At 48.8% G+C, this 21,420-nt stretch overlaps 1 protein-coding gene across 1 annotated transcript in view; it reads right to left on the reverse strand.

Moving 5' to 3' along the window:
* Nucleotides 1-16,065, reverse strand: part of ALK (ALK receptor tyrosine kinase) — a 557,631-nt gene extending 541,566 nt beyond the window's left edge. The window contains exon 1 of the mRNA XM_065401476.1: nt 15,393-16,065. Within this exon, the coding sequence (XP_065257548.1) occupies nt 15,393-16,065 (673 nt within the window). The remainder of the gene's footprint in view (nt 1-15,392) is intronic.
* Nucleotides 16,066-21,420: the final 5,355 nt, after the last annotated feature.

Consider the following 21,420-nt stretch of genomic DNA (forward strand, 5'->3'; position numbering starts at 1 on the left):
AGAAGAATAATTAACCTTTAATAACTATTCTGGCCTTGTCTTAAGCCCTGAAAAGTAATCCTTTCTCATTAGCTTCAAGTTTAATTAGCATCAATAATGAAACCTCCCTCAGAAATAACCATACCATCATGCTCCCTAATGACTACATACTTTAATACACAGTGCCACTAACAAAGGCCATAGGGCAGTTTCTGAAGACAGAATTTGAGGTCCCCAACAGAGCAAAGTTATCTTAGTTCTTTTTGAGAACACAATTTAAATTAAAAAAATATATATCTGATGAGGAGCATACCAAAAAGCAGATTTGTCTAAGGGGTAGGGGCTGAGAAAAAACTTTGTTTGGCGGGGGGTGTGGGGTGTTGGTATCGGATCTAGGCAGGCATAGTTTGGTGTTTAGAGAACAAGACTTTGGGGTTCTATTCCTGACTTGCTAAGTAATCGTGGGCAAAATACAGAGAATTTCTATGCCTTAATTCTTGCTTCTTGGCGAGAGTAGAGTGTAACAGTATTTGACATTCTCTATGAGAAGACTATCCTGCACTTGCAGGCTGGTTTAATTATCTAACAAGGTTTTTCCAACTCTAAATTTTATGAGCAGTCTGTAAAATGGATATAAATACTCAGTATTGTCACAGGGCTGCTAAGGCTTAATTAGCACCTGCAAAGCACTTAGATTCTCAGATGAAAGGCATTCTAAAGTACCAGGCATTTTGGTCTTTATTTAATGGGAATTGGTAGAAGTGAGAGAACCCAAGTGCATGGATTCTAATCTAAGTTCGTAAAAGAAGTCAGAACTTCCATATGCTCAAGTGTGTCATAGGCCTTATAGTGCTTACAGCTAAGAAATTGGAAAAAAGTGATGAAAAACATTTGAAGGTATAACAGCACTAAAAATAGTGTGAAGAGAAGGGGAGAATCTATATTTGCCAATGCATATGGCATTTACAATGCCACAGGAACTTTGCCTTCTACTTTACAATATATATGAAGTATAGATTTACTTCTCAATAATTAAAACAAAGGAAACAAGTGCATGGGGCCCCCTTATAGCACTCAGCAATTACAACTGTTCAATACGGGGACAGGCCTTAGGGAAAATGGCACCCTGGGTGAACTTGCATTTTGGTACTCCTGGCCCCTGTGGGCATGGCACCTCCCAGTGCCCCTGGCCCCCATCCGCTCCCCACCCTCCCATCTAACCCCTGCACTGTGCCCCCTTTGCCCCAATGCTTGCTCCCCCTCCTGCACCCCTAATCCCTACATCCTCTTCACTCCCAAACTCTGCACCCAACATCTACCGCCTCCTGTGCCCCTCACCCTGAACTGTGCCCCCTTCACCCCAACCCTCCCCTCCTGTGCCACAATCCCGCTACCCCTTCACTCCTACTCTCTGCACCTCCCTCCTGAGTCCCCAACCCCTGTACTGTGCATGCCTCCTGCACCCCAACCCTTGCCCTCCTCCTGCACCCCAACACCTGCCCCCTCCTGTGCCCCTAACCCCTGCAGTGTGCCCCCTTCACCTCAACCTCTGCACTCCCTTCCTGCACCCCAACCCCTGCACTGTGCCCGCTTCACTCCTACCCCCTGCACTTCCCTCCTGAGCCCCTAACCCCTGCACTGTGCCCCCTTCACCCCTAACCCTTGCATCCCCCTCCTGGATGCACAAAGCAGCTGGCATTGCTGCTTGCTCTCCCACTGGACTGCTCCTCCTCTGTCCCATGCAGCCCTATGTCAGGGCTTCCTGCATCCAGGTCACTTTCCCTGTGGGCTGTGTAAGGGGAGGGCAGGAGACAGGGCCGGCTCTAGGTTTTTTGCCGCCCCAAGCAAAAAAAAATTTGGCTGCCCCCCGTCCCAGCCCTGGGCTCCTCGCCGGACCCCCCTGCTGCCCCAGCCCTGGGCTCTTCCCCCCCCCACCCACACCCCCTGCCGCCCCAGCTCTGGGCTCCCTCATTCCCCCCACCTGCACCCTCCTTCCGCCGCAGCCCTGGGTCACTGGTAACTCGCTCCCACGGCAGGTCATTCAGCAGGAATTTTAGATGTGCACAGAACACAGACAGGATTGGTTCCCATATGGTTACAGAACTGCAGTAAAGTGGAACAATTTTCAGCTTGTGTGACTGGAGGATATCTGGATGCATATTATAAGACTGTCCTACATAAATGAAGAAAAGTTGAGGTGCCTTTATTATTCTTTTGTTCCTCTCTTTCTTTCTATGGGGAATTTGCCAATGCAATATCACTGTCTTCCTTTTAAACAAACAAACAAAAAAGGCAATGGCTGTTGAAAATAGCAATTCCAGTCCTAATAACCACTGGGAAGCATTTCTTGCTCAATTTTATCCTACTTTTTCTACAGCAAGTTACAGTGGATCAGTATATTTGATTTGGGAGAAATGAAGTAACAGCTGCCCAAACTGAGCTTGAGCACTCCTGAATTTTGAGGTGTTCAAATCTGGAAGGCAGGTGCTGGGGCGGGAGGGAGCTGTGGCTCTGCGGGGGAGCACGGCAGCAGGTATGCAGCAGTGTGTCTGGTGCTGCGTGGAGCCAGACATGCTGGTCTGAGTGGCACGGTAAGGGGGCTGGGGGGTTGGATGGGGCGGAGGTTCGGGGGGGGGGCAGTCAGGGGACAGGCAGCAGTTGGATAGGCATGGGAGTCCCAGGGGTTTGTCAGGGGACAGGTAGGGGGTGGGGTCTCAGGAGGGGGCAGTTGGGGACAAGGAGACGGGAGGCTTAGATAGGGGGTGAGGTCCGGGGGGGGCAGTTGGGGCAGGGGTCCCGGGAAGGGGTGATCAGGGGACAGGGGGGTTGGATGGGTTGGGGTTTCTGTGGGGGGCAGTCAGAGGGAGTGGATGGTGGCAGGGTGGGGCTACCCTCCCTCCCCATGGAGTGTCCTATTTTTTGAAGGTTAAAATATGGTATCCCTACCTTCACAGTGCAGCTCTCCATTCACTGCAGCATGAGGTCTCAGCTACCTCACTCCCTCCCCCTCTTTCCTGTTGGTAGTGGCCAAGGGAATGCTGGGAAATGTAGTTCTTTCCCTGCTCCAGGGCTGGCTCTATAGGCAGGGAGCTAACCAAGGAACTACAGCTCCCAGGGCCCCCTGTTGGTTCTCAGCTCCCATGCTGGATCCCTGCCGCCCCTGCAAATGGGCTGCCCCAAGCACGTGCTTGCTTTGCTGGTGCCTAGAGCCGCCCCTGCCAGGAGAGCAGCAGCTCCTGATGCCTCAGCGCAGCCCAGGTGGGGAAGTGACCTGGATTCAGGGAGCCCTGGTGTGTGTGTTGGGGGGCGGGGTGTATGTGTGTGTTGAGGGGAGTGCGTGTGCGTGCCTGAGTGCGCTGTCTCTTCAAGAAAGCACTCAGGGTCAGGAGCCTGAACAAGGCTTGTTCAGACACAAGCAGCTGCCAGCAGCTCCGGACCAGAGAGGCAGCAGCACACACAGATTCCGTCCTGTCACCCCAGCTTAGTGGAAATCATGTACACAGGTGTGGGGGGAGGGGGACACCCCACCATCAGCCCCCTGCAGAGCAGACAGGAGGACGCTCCCAGTCCGGAGTGGCCAGTGGCAACTCGGGGAGGGGCAGGAACAGCAGCAGCTGCACATGTGGAACAGGCCAAAGGAGGAGCACCCCTGCTCCAGAGGAGTCACCTGGCTCTGATGGCGGGTCATCCAACTGTTCCCTGCAGCTCGTGTCTCTCCCCCTCCCCCATGCTGCTGCTGCTGCTTGCCTGCCTGTGGTGCCACCTCTGTCAGCCCAGCTGGTCTCTCAGCAGCAGGTCAGGTGGGAATCCAAAGCCTGTGCACAGCACCCCCCTGGGCGGGGGCCCATACAATCCACCCCAAAGGCTGGCCCTATATACACCACACATCACTGTAGCAGGAGACTATCCTCACCTACTCACTGTGTTCAGGAGCTCTCTATTCATGGTCTGCTTCCTGGTCACCTGCTGCAGAGTCACATGCTTCCCCCCAGGCCCAGCCCATTAATTGAAAATGGGATTGCAGTTTTCTCCAGGTGCATAATTTTGAATGTGTGAAATTAGAGATCTGCTTGTTACAGGGAAGATGTGTGCAGGAGAAGGCTGCAGCTATTCGCTTGACTACAATATGTTACCACATGGGAAATCCAAGTCTGAAACAGACTTAACACACCTCTTCTTCAGCATGGAGGTGCAGCCCACTCTGCCTTACTCACAGCTTATGGGTTGTTTGATTTTGCTGGGACCAGAACTGGAAATATGAGGTGGGAACCTATTCTCATGGTGTTTCCAGCAATGACCAGAAGTCTTATGTAAAAAGTCTATTTTCTGAAGATTGCCAGCTCAGTTTTGCCCTCAAGTGGTTCTGATGGTTTGAAGCCTTCAGATGCCACGTCTCAGATGGACCATGGAATAAGCAGATGAGGCTCGCTCTCTCTCTCAATCTCTCCTAGTGACGTTGTTCCATTATAATTCAGTAATTAAATATTACTTGGCCCAGAGAAAGAATGAATTTCAGGTGACCTAACCACTGAGCTGTAGGGGTGCCAGATCCCTGTTCAAATCCCTTCTCTTCAGCAAACAGAGGAGAACGTAAACTAGTTGTCTCCCATATCCCAGGTGAGCACTCTAACCAGGGCCAGCTCCAGGCACCAGCCCACCAAGCGTGTGCTTGGGGCGGCGCCTGGAGGGGGGCGGCGCGGCGGGGCCCCGGCCGGGCTCGCTGCCCTCCCCCCGGCGCTCCGGCCGGTCGGGGATTGCGGGCCCGTGGCCGGGCTCGGTGCCCTCCCCTGCCGCGCGGGGGGGGGTGGGGGGCGGCGGGTGGCTTTTTTGCCTAGGGCGGCAAAAAAGCCAGAGCCGGTCCTGACTCTAACCATGGCACTGAAGATTAAACATTTGCCAAAGTCCCACACATAGAAGTCAGACAATATATCCAAGGCCCAGCTCCACAAAAGGCTCTTAGGTGTTGCAATGGTGACCACTGCAAAGCCAAACTGTTAGGTGCCTAGAAAAATCACAGCAAACACCACCTCAGCAGTTTTGTGTAGATAAAGGTGGCCTCTGCACATGTCCATTGGATTAAGCCCCACATGAGTTAGGCAGAGTAACACCTATATTCCCCAGGTTCATGGATCACTCTGGGACTTAGGTGGGAGATAGGCATCCAGATGCCTAGAGTGAGGCAGCAGCATGAGATAGACATACAGGTGCCTAGGGAACTTTTACTGTAAAAACTTAGGCACTGAACAAAATTGTGTGCCTACAGGGTGAGGCGGCAGCCCAGTGGGAGTTTCAGGGATTGCAGTGGTGCCTAAAAATGTGATGGGGTGTCGTGCTGAAATACCTCTGTGGAGCCAGGACTGAATACTTCAGTTTGGTCCTAAAACAGGGTGAAATTTCAGAGAAGAGGATTGCATTTTTCCCCAAAAAGCAGAAACATGAATTTGTTATACCACAGCAGGCACGGTAGACCAAAAAAATTGAGATTACACTGAAGTTTCTGGGGTTTCCTATCACAGAAAAGGCAGGTGTGGGGAGGATGTATTCTGATTAGCACGGGAAGATTGTACATCTGATTGCTTTTTTCTACTTAGAACTTACAAAAATCTTGGGGACTGTAAGATTCATGCTCTCTCTGTAACAGCCTCATGAACAATAAAGCTTTGTGCTAATATGATGGCAGCTTTCCTCTAAGGATTTCAAAAGGGGATTAAAATTTATCCCCACTTTACTTATGGGGAAGGTAACACAGAGACAGATGCTGGATGTTACAGATTTGCCCAATGTTACACAGCAAGTCAATGGCACAACTGCATATAGAAAACGCACCGCTCCTGACAAGTTCACTGCTCTAGCCACTAAACAATGCTGCCTCCTGCATGATCTGTCTGTGTCACGCACTCCATGATGACCCACACCCCCAGTTAATATAGTTGTATGTGGAATAAGTTAGCACAGAATTTGATTCTTAGTTTCCCCGCTGTGCAGCACCTTGAGATTCTCTGGCAAATACGTGCTATGTAAATGCAAAGTATTATTCGGTATTCTGTTCTTGCAAATCAAGGATCATTTTCACCTTCGATAAACAGATTTTCCCAAGTTGGCCACCACCTCTGTACAGTACTTTGTTTTTTTTTCAGTGCCTATTCTAGGGTAATAAATTGGCTAATTTAGTCTACCACTCCCATCTACTGGATGCAATCAGAAGTACATAGTGTGTCAGAAGCCCTATATTGCTAGCAGCTAAAGGGGATTCTCTTTTAGCACAATTGACAGGGGTTATAGCTTCAGGAAGATCTAAATTCTGGCCATGCAGTCACAGTGAATTTCTGAGCAACCATGGTATGCAGCATAGTGACAGCTATGAAATTTCTAGACAGACACAGTCATAAATCAAAATCCTTATGTATATTAGAATTTATTCTCAAAATGTGTTTCTTGCCTAAATATTTAAACACATAAATAACCTCCAGCCATTCCACCTTGTCATTTTAAGCTTCCTGACATTTATTGTTTGGAAGAGAAGAAAGGTCAGACTTATCAAATCTGCATTTATGCTTCCATGACATTTTTCTCCAACCAAATTTTTCTGAATTAGAGAAACAAGACAAATGTGGCACATTTCAGAAAGGACCTTTCTGAGTTAGGCATTTCAGTCTGTACAGCAGCACGTATCTCTGAAGATGATTCAGAAGGACAGTACTGTGATCCAGGGGATAGAGCAGGATTTAGAAGTCAAGAGACCTGGGTTCCAGCTCCGCCATTGAATTGCCATGTGCCTGGTCACTGTGCCATGGTCACTGAAGCCAAATTTTTTTTACAAAAAGGGTCTAAGTTTGGGTGCCTTAAATTTTGAGTGACCAGCCTGGGTCAGTTGGACCCTGATAATCAGTGATGCTGAGCCTCTTTGCTTCAGTTGGAGTTGTTGCAACTCAGCAATTCTGGAAAAAAATAAAAGTCAAGCCCACCATTGTGTCTCAATTTGGGCATGCAACAATGGAGGGACCCAACATTAGCCAATACTTTGAAAAAATATTCATCTTAGCATCTGGAGCAAACAGACGTTATCTATACTAAGATATAGATAACATGGAGATAATGATGCTGATCTTCCTATCAGCTGTGTGGATAAGTGCAAAATACCATTACTCTTTTCTCACCTTTCTATAGCTGATTCACATGTGTACGGCTCACAGGCAGATCATGATTTCTCAGATAATGTTCACACAAGATGCACTGTGAACCAAGTGACCCGACTAAGTTCAGATACAATTCAAATACACCTTGCAAAACAGATTTATCAACTGTGTCTGATTTTGAGCAATGTCTTTGCATTTGTAGAATAAAGTGTTCAAGTCTCCCACCACCCCGGTGAAGGAGATATTTATTCCCCATTTTTACAGCTGGAAGAAATAGAGCCACAGCAAGGAGAGCAGGGAAAATACCTTAAGAGCATGCTGTGAATATTCACGCAAATAAAAAAACGAATGCGCTTTATCTATATTTGTACCCCTTTTGTGTTTGCTTGCCATTAATATTTTAGTGCATGAGTTCACTGGCAGGAATGTTCATGGGAGCAGTGAGTTTTAAGCAATAGTAAAAGGAAATTTGCAGAAAGCAAAATTGAAATCAAACACAAATATTTGCATCAAAAACCTGATTTTAAAGAGTGCTGCCCCAAGTGCAGGCAAGAAAAGCCCCAATTTGCACTGGTTGAGCTTACCTTGGCTTTAAGCAGTGGTAAATCCAACTGGTGCAAATTGTGGCTTTCCTTGGGGTTTGTACTGGTGCAGTTACAATACCCGGCAGCCACTGACTGTTAAACCCCCAAGTCTAGACAAAGAGTCAGAAACTACGGATGAACCACTTGCACTACAAGGAAGCCCTTCAGAAGCTGTGCTGCAAGGGTTGATCCACTGAAGTTAATGGGAGTTTTACTATTGACTTAAGTGGGAACAAAATCAGGTCCCAGGTACATAGCTAGGATGTAGGAGAATGACAGACAGACACTAATGAGAAGGCGATTGAACCCCTCTACCTACTCCCTGCCCTTAGGGCAGCTGGATTCACTATTGCCCAACCCCAACTTTGTTGTTGGGAAGCAAACAGCAACAAATAGTAAAGTAAAGACAAAAGTAAAAATATGAGTGAAATCCTGGCAGCACTGAAATCCTTGGCAAAACTCCTATTAACTTCAACAGGGCCAGTATTTTACCCACACAGTCCAGTTTTCATTCACACAAAGGCCACTTTAAAAAGTATTTTTGCATCCCTTTTTCTCTGCCAGGGAAAGGGGTAAAGGGGCCTTAGTGTAAATGAGAATCAGGCCCATGATAGCAGCACCCTCCAGCAGTACAGTTTAGTTGCTAGGAAATGTCAGTATTGCAATAGCTCTGGTAGGGACACCGCTATGTAGTGAGTGCTGAGAAGACAGCTGTTGTTTCAGACATGACACATGTGGCAAGTTAGTATAATTCCATGTGAAGACCACAGAGGAGGAGAAATGTGTCTCCCAGCCAGGGAGGGATAAGTTATGCATTGCTATTTAAAAATTATAATTGGAATTTTAAATCTATTTTATGAATGGAAGTACTTTGGCCTTTTGAGGAAGGTATGAGTCATTTTCATCCCACTGTGCCCCCTTTTTAATGAACATTTCCCACCTTAGCATATGTAAGTAGTAATTAATCACAGGAAATTATTTTACAGGCATCATAGCTTATTAAATCTTCTGACTAGACTCACAAGAAACCCACTTAACATTTGTAGACCAGGTGTCCTACTGTAAGTGTGCTGACTACCTGTGATGTTAATATGTGAGAGAATGCCTGGTCTAGTAATTAGGGCATAGTGGATTATCCAGGTAGCTGTAGATCCATTGATCATGCTACTAGACCTCTTCTAAACTACCCTGCTCCATGCTACCACAATGGTGTCTTCATGTCTGTTCCACTGCATGTAGGGGGGCATTCACTCCCTGCAAAGAGGGCCGGCACAAGGCCTATACACTACTTAAATCCCACTTACGCCCAGGTGTGTATTCATCCCAATTGCAGTGGAACTGACATGGAGGGATCTTCCACACAACCTGCATAAGTAATCTGTGGCCAGTCTCTGTGGCACCATAAAGCAGATGATTTAGGGTTGGTTCAAAGAAGGGTTAGTAGCATGGCCAGTGGGTTCACAGCTATGCAGATCCACTCTAACTTCTAGACCACATACCCTATCATGACTCCAGAAGGTATAAGTTGGTCTTTAGTGGTGCATAGGTCATGAATAGGCCTTCTGTGAAGGGCGAAATTTCATATAGAGTATTTCATGTCCATGGGAGTGGGACAGTAATTTGGCCCTGAGAATTTTCACAGGCATATTTTGTGGAAGTTCCTGGCACCTTTATGGTTTGTCTACTGAACAACAATGGTTCCCTTAGTACCATCCTTTATTAATTTTTCTCTCTCTCCCCGCCAAACACAATTCTGTGTGGTAACATCTCTTAGCAAGACTTGTTGACAAGGGGGAGGGCTAACTCACTAAATATCCTTGAGTGAGTGGGACAGCTAAAGAATAAAGCAAAGCCAAACACAGTTTAGCCACTTTTGGCTCCCTGCCCATCTAACCAAAATTTAACCTTGGACCATTTGGCAAAAATATTTAATTATGTCTGTACAGGTGTGTCTACACTGCAATCAAACCTGTGATTGGCCCATGCCAGCTGACTCCAACTAAGGGGCTGTTTAACTGCAGTATAGATGTTTGAGCTCAGGCTGGAGCTCAGGCTCTAGGACCCTGCAAAATGAGAGGGTCCCAGAGCTCAGGCTGCAGCCCAAGGCCAAATGTCTGCACCACAGTTAAACAGCTCTTTAGCCAGGGGTGACGGATTTTTCCTAAAAGTGTGTGTGGGGGGGGGGGAATGAGGACCCCCCCCCATGGCCATGCCTCTGCCCCTCCTCTTCCCCCAAGGCCTTGCCCCCACGACAAACTGGAAGCCAGAGCCAGGCTGGGGGGGCCAAGAGCAGCCCCCGGCCTGTGGCCACGACCCCCGGGTCCATCACCCAGGGCAGATGGAGGGTCCACGGCTCCCCACAGCTGGCCGTGCAGCTCTTACCGGCCTGGCCTTGGGTTGAGGCCCTGGGAGCCGAAGAGCCGCAGCTGGGCCATAGCAAAAGCCACCCAGGCAGCTGTGGAGATCCACGGATCCTCCATCTGCCCTGGGCAGGGAGTCCAGGGGATGGGGACATGGGTCAGGGACTGCTCTTGGGCCCCCCACCCCAGGCAGGTGGAGGGTCTGCTGCGGCTCCCCACAGCTGCCCGGGCTCCCTGGGCTTCTCTTACCTGAGCTGGGCTTCAGCTTCCTGTCTGGCCAGGGGCAGAGCCTCAGGGGGGAAAAAACATGAGCAGAGGGCTGGGCCCATGGCAAAAAGTGGGAGGGCCATGGCCTCTTAGCCCGCCTGTGTTCCGGAACCCCTGGCTTTAGCACAAGCTTGAGTCAACTGGGTGTCTAATTGCAGCATAGATATACCCTATGTGAACTACAATCCTGGGCATCTCCGGATTCAGGGGTGGCTCCTGGCACCAGCGCACCAAGCGCATGCCTGTGGCAGCAATCCGCGGGGGGCAGCCTGCCGGTCGCTGTGAGGGCGGCAGGCAGGCGGCTTTCAGTGGCATGCCTGTGGGAGGTCCGCCGGTCTCGTGGCTTCAACAGCAATTCAGCGGCGGGGATGCCGATGGCGCGGGACCGGAAGATCACAGAACTCTGTGACTTTGTCCTCACCCACAACTTTTTCACATTTGGGGACAATATATACCTTCAAGTCAGCGGCACTGCTATGGGTACCCGCATGGCCCCACAGTATGCCAACATTTTTATGGCTGACTTAGAACAACGCTTCCTTAGCTCTCGTCCCCTAACACCCCTACTCTACTTGCGCTACATTGATGACATCTTCATCATCTGGACCCATGGAAAAGAAGCCCTTGAGGAATTCCACTGTGATTTCAATAATTTCCATCCCACCATCAACCTCAGCCTAGATCAATCCACACAAGCGGTCCATTTCCTGGACACTACTGTGCTAATAAGCGATGGTCACATAAATACCACCCTATACCGGAAACCTACTGACCGCTACACTTACCTACATGCCTCCAGCTTCCATCCAGGACACACCACACGATCCATTGTCTACAGCCAAGCTCTAAGATATAACCGCATTTGCTCCAATCCCTCAGATAGAGACAAGCACCTACAAGATCTCTATCAAGCATTCTTAAAACTACAATACCCACCTGCTGAAGTGAAAAAACAGATTGACAGAGCCAGACGAGTACCCAGAAGTCACCTCCTACAAGACAGGGCCAACAAAGAAAATAACAGAACACCACTAGCTGTCACCTTCAGCCCCCAACTAAAACCTCTCCAGCGCATCATCAGAGATCTACAACCTATCCTGAAAGATGATCCTTTACTCTCACAGATCTTGGGAGACAGACCTGTCCTCGCTTACAGACAACCCCCCAACCTAAAGCAAATACTCACCAGCAACCACACATCACTGAACAAAAACACTGACCCAGGAACCTATCCTTGTAACAAAGCCCGATGCCAACTCTGTCCACATATCTATTCAAGTGACATCATCATAGGGCCTAATCACATCAGCCATGCCATCAGGGGCTTGTTCACCTGCACATCTACCAATGTGATATATGCCATCATGTGTCAGCAATGCCCCTCTGCCATGTACATTGGCCAAACCGGACAGTCTCTACGCAAAAGAATTAATGGACACAAATCTGACATCAGGAATCATAATACTCAAAAACCAGTGGGAGAACACTTTAACCTGTCTGGCCATTCTATGACAGACCTGCGGGTGGCTATCTTAAAACAGAAAAACTTCAAAAACAGACTCCAACGAGAGACTGCTGAGCTGGAATTGATATGCAAACTAGACACAATCAACTCAGGATTAAATAAGGACTGGGAATGGCTGAGCCATTACAAACATTGAGTCTATCTCCCCTTGTAAGTATTTTCACACTTGCTTCTTATCAAACTGTCTGTACTGAGCTATCTTGATTATCACTTCAAAAGTTTTTTTTCTCTTACTTAATTGGCCTCTCAGAGTTGGTAAGACAACTCCCACCTGTTCATGCTCTCTGTATGTGTGTATATATATCTCCTCAATATATGTTTCACTCTATATGCATCCGAAGAAGTGGGTTGTAGCCCACGAAAGCTTATGCTCTAATAAATTTGATAGTCTCTAAGGTGCCACAAGTACTCCTGTTCTTTTTTTGAAAAAACATAGAGCCGCCCCTGTCTGGATTACAGTGAGGTAATGAAAGCACATGAGCTATCTTGGTATAAAATCCAAGTGGAGCCAAGGCTCTGTAGTTTTTAATCATTCTCAACACTATCCCATCACCTGGCAGGGACCTTGCTGAGACACATCACGGTAAAGCCTGGTCTCTGCTAGGCTTTTACACTGAGATCACTAATGCACATTGATGATCTCCAGTAAAAACAAAAAAACACACCTTCCTTTGGCCTATTGCCTCTGGTATTGTAAAACGTATTAGGGTTTACCATCTAATGTGGGCTAAACGTACAGCTGCCTTTTTTTCACTAGGAGTGTAACACCAGTTAGCTAACATGGGTTCACTTAACACAGGTTAAATATAACTTTATTCCTACGGAATACACGCCCAGACACTACACCTCCCATCACTGCTCCAACCAGTGGAGCTAAATTGGTTTTAGAAACTGTGTCCCCCATTTCAGCTGGGATCTTGGCCACAGCCGGGTAAGAAACTGCAAACAGGAAGTTGGGCAGAGGGGAGGAGGGAGCTGAGCAGAGGGAGATTGACGGTTTATTTCTGGTCAGGGAGCTTATGGGAATGGATTGAAGGACCAACAAGCCTTAACTGTTGAGACTACCTTTGGCAACATGTCTTCACTGCAGTTACCTCGGGGTAAATGTACCTTAACAGATATCTCAGGGTTTGCCCTCTAGTTCAGGCAGTGGTGGCTACCTCACCATGTAGCACAGAGAAAGGCATTTTGTTGCATGAATGTGGAGCATGTTAACTCAGGCTCAACCATGGCTTTTCTTAAACAGTGAAGACAACTCCTTTAGCAATGGCTTCACTGAAGGAAAAAAGTTAACAGAACCAGCAAGATAACTAACATGGGCTAGTTGTGACACTGTTAAGTCTCAATGGAGACAGAAGAGAGTTTTACTATGATGTAGCTATGTGAGGTCAGCCATAGTGGGGAGGGGGGAAAAGAATCCTACCTAGCTACATCATAGTAAACGCTACATGTGTTTGGTCTCCATTAGGATTTTACAGCCAGATCAATGACCTGTTTTAGTTATCTGGTCTGTATAGACCCAGCTTTGAAAGGCCAGTCTGATTTCAGTTTTATACCAGTGGAAATCTGAAGTGGGTCCCCTGAAGTTAGTTTCAACCAATTTAAACTGCTGGCCCATTTTTTCAGTTATGAGCTCAAAGCTGGCTGCTTCAGCATTGTGCTTCAAGCCCCAGTAGTAACTTGTCTCTTCAGACTTTACTTAAGTATATTCTGCGGTCCATTAAATAGCTACCCAACTACTCTCCCTGGGTCAAAGTATTTGGCTATGCTGTCCATTAGGGCTTATGTTCTTTCTGTAGGAGACAACAAAAGAAAGTTAATATTAGAGCTTAAATAATTGTGGATAATGAGAAGAAATCTCCTTTACTGGCACAGAACAAAGACCTTTTATCTGAGGAATTCAAGTTGTCCTTACATAGCTTGATTCATTAGAGAAGTATCAGTGCTAACAGAGCTGTTGTCCTCCCTACTACTTTAACCTTTGCAATGCCAGTTCACGTTAGACTCCTGGGATTCAAAAGGGTGAAGAAGTTCAATTAAGCCCCACTTTATATCCAACTGAAGGAGAATCAACTGCGTTCTCATGCCGTATATTTGTTCTGGGCATTTGCTATCACGCTGTCCCTTCATCATATTCATGCCTCATTGTGTTACTATTATCAATTGTATCAGTGTTTTTGCTACCTTGGGGTTGGTGTTAGAGGAGAACCTGGAAATCACTCGTTGCACTACAGTGAGGTTTGCCTCCGTTATTACCAAATTAATACCCTATTTCTCCACTTTATAGATCCGGATCCTGCGCTGCTTAGGTCAGCGGCAGTATTGCCATTGACTCCAAGGAGAGCAGGACTACACTATGGGTGAGTAGCTGGACTTAGAGTCCCTGTGTCTGAATGGAACAAACAAACTCACCCGGTTTAACAAAACAGCCGGATGTTTTCTACATCATCTTCCCCACTGCGATCATCCCCTGGCACATTCTGTTCTACTAAAGCGTACCAAAAACAAGACACGAGGAAAAAGCCCCAACTCGGATTGATTTTTCTTTACAAACAATCAAGTGGGTGGAAAAGGCAGGAATCTAGCATTTGCGCCCTACTACTTCTCAGAGGCAGAGGGATATAACCCATCCCTCAAAACCAAGATTAGCCTCACAGCGAGTCTCTAGGTCCTTTCCCCTCTTACTTAATAGAAGGCGGCATTCTCCTGGCCACTAGTCCTGCTGGAGCTGGGGGAGATAGGAGAGCAGGGAAATCTCGAGCGAAGGTGTTTAACCAAGGCTATATTATTGAACCAGCACGAATGTTTCTAGATAGAGCAGATAAGACAGCATTGCAGGACCCCCCCGTAAAGAAATCTGCAGTGCTGATTACTGCCAGCCACTGCCACTGGGAGCGGCCGGCCACAGAACGGAGGTGGGAGGATGGAATAAGGGGGGGAAGAGGAAGGAAAACCACTTCTAAATGTCCCTTATTCACACACACCTCCTCTCCTTCCATGTATGTTGTCTGCTTTGCGCTCTGCAGCTGGATGCACAATTCAGACAGGCCAGTTTGCAGAATGAGAAGAGAAACCTCTCGTAGGGAGCCCGAGGCGTTGTGGGGTCAGCAGAGAGTGTGGTGGGAGACTTCCAGGGAGGATCCCCCAGGTATTTATTTTTGACCCCGGCCATTTGATGCAATCTAGTGTGGTCCCAACACAACACGCTCTTCCTACGTGTCTTTGACGAACCAGAGCGACAAGTCCCCTTTGCAGGGCTCATTTAGTCGTGTCCAGAGGGATGGTACTCTGGAGGCGCAAGGAAGCCCCCCCCCCCCCCACTCAGGAGGTGTAAACACAGGCGGTGGGGAGAGAACAAACAAGGGCTTGGATCCTGGCATGTTCTCCAAACTTTCCCCAGCCTCAGTGTAAGGGAGACGGTAAATGGGCAGAGTAACTGTGGCCCGATCAGCCCCAAGGGGAAGTTCTCAGGGCTAGGTGGAAACACTGAGCTTATACGGGCGCAAGTTATAACGCCAGGGCACGCAACGCAACTGCTCACCTCTCCTGGAGATCTGAAAGAGCAGGCGGGGCTGGGAGGCTCTGATCGCCGCGGATAAGCTGCTCTCCCTGCCCATGAATGCCGCTTTCCTCTCGGGCATCAGCCGGATCCTCAGCCTTCCTTCTCCGGAGCGGATCCACCAGCTGAACAGCTCGGTGAGGTTAAACTCCAGCTCGCCCGCAGCTGGCTCTGCTTCTTCGCCCGCTGCCTGGGTCGGGTCCCAGGCGCAGCCCTCCCGCAGGCTCCCCTCTCCCACCTCCAGCACCAGCTGCTTGGCTCGGCGGAGCTTTCGCACCGAGCCCCCTTTCAGCACCTTGGACAGGGCTCGAGGCCGGGCTGGCTGCTGCGGGGATCCGGCCCCGGGAAGCCAGGAGTTCGCCGCCCGAAGCAGGGGCGAGCACTCCAGCACCAGGCTGCAGCGCGCCCGGAGCCAGCCCACTGCTTCCTCTCCGCCCAGCAGCAGGTCCCGCAGGTAGGTCCGGAACAGGGAAGGGACGATGAAATCTACCGCCAGGCTCTTCCTCTGGAGCCGGGAGAAGCTGGGGGGTTCTCGCTGCAGCTGCTGCCCAGGCCGGGAGCCGGCGAGAGGGGTCCTCTCTTCCAAGCTCAGGGCTGGGGGGAAGGAGAGGAGCACGGTGGCCACAAAGAAGGGGGAAAGGCTGGCAGCTTTCATATTAGCGTGTGATGGGGGAAGGATACACTGGGTTCTAGGGGATCCCCCCGACTCAGTCACCAGCTGGATTCACGGGGGTTCCCGGGTGATTCCCCGACTCCCTCACTTGCAAGAGCTCAGGGGAGCCACTGGATCCCTCTACTCCGTCACCAGCAGGAGCTGCAGGGAGCCAAGGGAATCCCTGGATCGCCTCCCCGCTCAGGCACCCCCGGGACCCACTGGATTCCTGGCAATCCCTCCTAGTCAATCACCGGCCAGATCCAGGCGAGCCGCAGTCCTCTCTCACCGGAGCCCGCCGCTGGCCGGATGCGTGTGTCCGAGCCCGATGTGCAGACACGAGGGTGTCTCTTCTCACACTCCTCTGCACGACACGGCCATTCACAAGTGCGGCTGGGCTGGCCCGCTCCCCCCTCAGCAGCGCACACCTTCCCCAGCGGGCAGCCCCGACTCGGCTGCTCCCCTGGAAGGCAGGGCTGCGTCTGAGGCCGGAGCTGATCCCATCCCCGGCTAGTTGCAGAGAGTCTCTCTCGCGCGCCTCGGCTGCTCGCTGCGACGTTTCTTCTTGCCCGACCCTTTGCAGGAGGAAACCCCACGCTGAACTTCAGGAGCAGCCCAGCTCCTGTTCCCAATTCCCCTCCCCTGTCACTGGCCGGAGACACCCTGCTCCAGCCCGACTGGCTGCGCCTGCACTCTGAGCTGGCCCTGTCCTTGGACGGGTCCTGGTGGGTTTCTGGAGTGGCTGGCTGCTGGGGTGAGACGGGACCTCAGTTTGGGGGGGTCCCCCCCCAGGCTCTACGCCCGGCTCTCCAGTGCCTCCCCTTGGGTCCCTTGGCCAGCTGCTGCTGGTTTTCTGGAGTAGCTGTAGCGGCTGGTGGGGCGGACGAGCTCAGATAGTGGGTCCCCCGGCCAGCTCCCTACGTCTTACTCCTCTCGGCACCTTGAACCATCACATTTGTGGAGCCGCTGCGAGTGTCCGTGGCGGGAGCAGGTGAGAGGCTGAGTGAGGGGCTCAGCAGCTTCACGCCCCCCCGGAGAGCTGCAGCCGCCCGCCGGTCTATAGTACCAGCCGCCGCCGCTGCTGCCGCCACCGCTCGTGGCAGTCGCTGGTTCACAGCTGCCTGGCCCGCTCGCGGCCGGTGCAAGGATTTTTTACAGGCTCCAACTACCCGCCACAAGCCAGGTATTACCCTGCCACCGCTGACGTCACGCCTGAGTCCTGCTCCCACCAGCCAATGGCGTGTTCAGGGGACATTATTATTCAAATGATCTGAGAGAGGGAGGAGGCTCAGGCTAGCGGGGGTGTCTTCATTGAGAAAAGCACTACAACCCCTTCCCCACCCCCTGCTCCGTGTGACTGGTGGGGAAGCAGGCTGGCTGGGTGCTGGAGGCAAACGAGAGCCTTTGAAGGGGATTTGGCAATAATGCCCTTTCCCTAATTATGCATCAAAATATTAAGCAGATCAAGCACAAGCAAAGCAAGTTCACGACTCAAAACGATGAGATCTGCGAGAAGAGGCGTTTAGTTCACCACCTCTGTGATCCGCACAGTTGCAATTCATCTGCGGAAATGACTTTTAATGACAAGAAATTGTACGGGGGTGGGAGGCGAAAAGATTCCTCTAGTGAAGAAGGCAGTGCCGTGTGGCCCAGTGGAGGACGAGGAATGGGAGGAGATCTGGGTTCTGTTTTTTCATCTGTGCTACTGACTAATGTCCTGTGTGACTTTAGGCAAGTCTCAAACGGAGATTTTCAGGGTGCTTAACCCTTCAACGCAGGTGTTTTCAAAGGAGCCTAACCTCCATGTCTCCATTTCCACACCTGTCAATAGAGTGCTAGCTCTTACTTTTCAGTATTTAAAACAGCTGTACACGTAGAATTCATACCTCCATAGCAGAGGTGCCCCATGTAAGCCCCTCTATGCATCATGTGACGAGAAATAGCCTCTGCAATGGGGGGAATTATACACTGATAGTTATTTGGATTTATAAAAAAAATAAAGAAGAGGGATTATTTGTAATTCACGATGAGATCCTGGAAAGATTTAAAAGTTGGAAAGAGAATATTCATCTTGTTTTGTAGGTTGACCCCTACATTGAAAGTAAGAGTTTAAAAAAATTACTCAAACACTTAATATTAGTTGTCTATGGTTTTAAATACTTCTTTATAGAAGAGATCCAGAGAAATTCACTCTCTTCCTTAGACAAAGTTATGTCTAACACACAGCATCAAGCTCATTAAGGTAACACAGACAGATTCTGTCCTGCATCTTGTGAGTCACAATCCAGAGGGAAAAGCAGCAAAGGTTTTTTTAAAGTCAGATTGTGGTTTGCTGGGTTGAGGGGGCGGGGGTGAGGAGGGCAATACAATGATAGAGGTGATGGTCTACAATATCATGAATGGTGAATAGGGAAGTGTTATTTACCCCTTCACATAAGAAAAATTCAGGGCTGCCCAGAGGATTCAGGGGGCCTGGGGCAAAGCAATTTCGGGGGCCCCTTCCATAAAAAAAAGTTGCAATACTATAGAATAGTATATTCTCGTGGGGGCCCCTGCGGGGCCCAGGGAAAATTGCCCCACTTGCCTCCCCCCTCTGGGCAGCCCTGGAAAAATTAGGGGTCACCCACTGACATTTATAGGCAGCAAGTTTAAAAACAAACATAAGAAAGAACTTCTTCACACAAGGCACAGTCAGCCTGTGGAACTTGTTGCCAGGGGATGTTGTGAAGGCCAAATGTCTAAGTAGGTTCAAAAGAGAATTAGATAAGGTCATGGAGGATAGGTCCATCAATGGCTAAGAGCTAAGATGGTCAGGCATGCAACCTCATGCCCCGGAATCCCTTAGTCTCCAACTGCCAGAAGCTCAGACTGGATGACAGGGGATGAATCACTCAAAATTGCCCTGTTCTGTTCATTCCATCTGAAGCAGCTAGTACTGGCCATTGTCCAAAGACAGAATCCTGGGCTAGATGGACCATTAGTCTGACCCAGTATGGCCGTTCTTATGTTTGGACATATACTGAGGGTCTTTTAAGAACAGCCCCCTGGCACCCTACCCACAACTGCCTATGATTTGTGCTACAACCACAAATCCTGGGAGTAATGAGTGCTATAGACATGCCCCGTCTTGCCTGTATACCAGGGCCTGTGAGGAGGGATAGTATAATAGGGCTGCTCATCAGCCTGTCACAGGGCATGACTGCTCTGTAGCAGCCCCTGCAGGCTGAGTGTGGTGTTGCAGACACTCTCTACCTCAGTTTCCTTCTCCCCGGGTTTTCTGTCTCTCCCAGTGATCATGTGGCTCAGCCCTCCAGCTGGATCACTCTGAGTTCAAGCCCTTTTTAGGGTAACAAGTCTAAACAAGAGTCCCAGATAAACAAAATCCTCTCTTTTGACTTTTGGGCTTCTCTGAAACCTGCCCTCTGAGCCCTGCTGTCGGTTCCTTCTGGGTTACCTTTCAGTCTCGGTCTTTCCTGAAACAGGAACACGGCCCTCCTCTTGGAGCTGGGTAATCCAGGCATTTACTACCTCTCTCCTTAAGCCGGGAGTTTGCAGCTGTCCTCCTTGGAGCGAAGTTGTAAGTCAGCCAGCTGTAGAGCCTTCCCCCAAGTAGTCCTCAGACAAGCCAGCCTGCTAGCATCTACAGTGCTATAAGGTAGGAAGCCACCCTCATGCTAGTCCACTTCTCCCAGCTCATCCCCAATTGGTTGGGAGAGAAGGGAGCCTTGCCCCATCCTCTCTGCCAGGCACAGTGATGGCATTTCCTCCCGAGCCGGATTTATTCCTCATGACTACGTCATAATATTATATACACACACAGAGAGAGAGAGAGAGAGAGAACACTAGAAGATATCAGACCTTTCAAAATATTAAAGGGCTAATACCTCATGACAGGTACCAGTAGGCACCACTACCCTCAAGAAGGCAAAATATCCCATCAAAGAGCCTTATGTTACTCCTGCACCCAGGGATTACTCCTCAGCTCCTTGCAGCAATTTCTTGGTCCGTTTACCTCAGCAGAGCAGTGTCTAAGGGCCAGAACAGGAACCAGTATTGGCCCCTTCAGGTCCGACCCAAAGCCCCCAAAAGTTAGTGGAAAGATTCCCACTGACTTCCATGGGTTTTGGATCAGGCCTTTAGTTATTTGGCAAACCTAATGCTTTTGAAGGTATTGTATGGCAAATATTAAAGAGAAATAATATGTAAACCAGTGTTTACATATGCAGTTACTGGAGCTGGTTGAATTTTTGTTTTGTTTAAAGCATTAACAAAAAAGGCTCCCCTCCCCCAAAAAAGTAAAATTGTTCACAAAAGCCTTTATTAAATGTGTTTCTCAAAACTAGAAATGTCAGAATCTGACATTGTTTGGCTTTTCTTCTTTTCAGTTATTCCCCCCCACACTTCGTCTCGTATTTGTCCCATTCCTCTCCTATTCCCCTCTCTCCCACCGTGTTATTAAATGCAATAGAATGAATGATGTCCAGGATTGTTTGAAAGAAAAGTGAAAAATATCCCCCCTCCTTCACCTTCCATTCTCCTTTTTCCTACTCTAACTCCTCAAAAGTTGAAGAAGTTTCCCAAACAAACTGGGGACATCACTCATTCTATTGCATTCAGAAGAAAACATTGAAAAAAAAGTGAGGAAAAGTGGGGGAGGGAGACCAATTTTTAAAATAAACATTTTGAAATACCCAAAAGGGTTAAAAAAAAAAAAAGTGTGTGTGTGGGTGGTGGTGGTGGTGGGGGGGGGAAGGGAAAAATCAGTTTGGAATGAAAATAATTTCAAAAAGATTTATGAAGCTATTTTTCCTTTTTTTGACCAGCTCTAAGTGTTAGACTGTAAGTAGCATAATTATGTTTCTTGATAGCCAAGTATTACTCATTTTACTGGAAGTTGCCTGCATGAATTACTTATTGCCCTGTGCTTCATACTTAATGCATGTATTTTTATAATCCAGGTATTACATAGTAGTTACAGAGTAATTATTCTGTCACATAGTTAGTTCTTTTGGCAATAAAAAAAATAGTGTTAGTTACAGGTATTGTGAAGTATAATCACAGAGTAACCATGCTATAATTGTAGTGCAAATAGAGGCTGTAATTTATAGCCACAGTATTATAAAAATATAATAAGGATCTTTTCTACACACGAGCCGAAGAACTAAGATCAATCAGCATAGTAACACTCAGGTATATAATATTTGTAATACAAAAAGCATACTAGTGCCATATTCCAGTCTTAGGCCTTTAAACTCCCGTAACTAAAGCCCACTAAAGACAGTGGCAGTCTTTCCATTGACCTCAGTGGGCCCTACAATCCCCACAGCTTGTAACTTTCACTGTTTTAGATTTCATTAG

Source organism: Emys orbicularis, chromosome 3, assembly GCF_028017835.1.
Source record: "Emys orbicularis isolate rEmyOrb1 chromosome 3, rEmyOrb1.hap1, whole genome shotgun sequence".
Taxonomy (NCBI): domain Eukaryota; kingdom Metazoa; phylum Chordata; order Testudines; family Emydidae; genus Emys; species Emys orbicularis.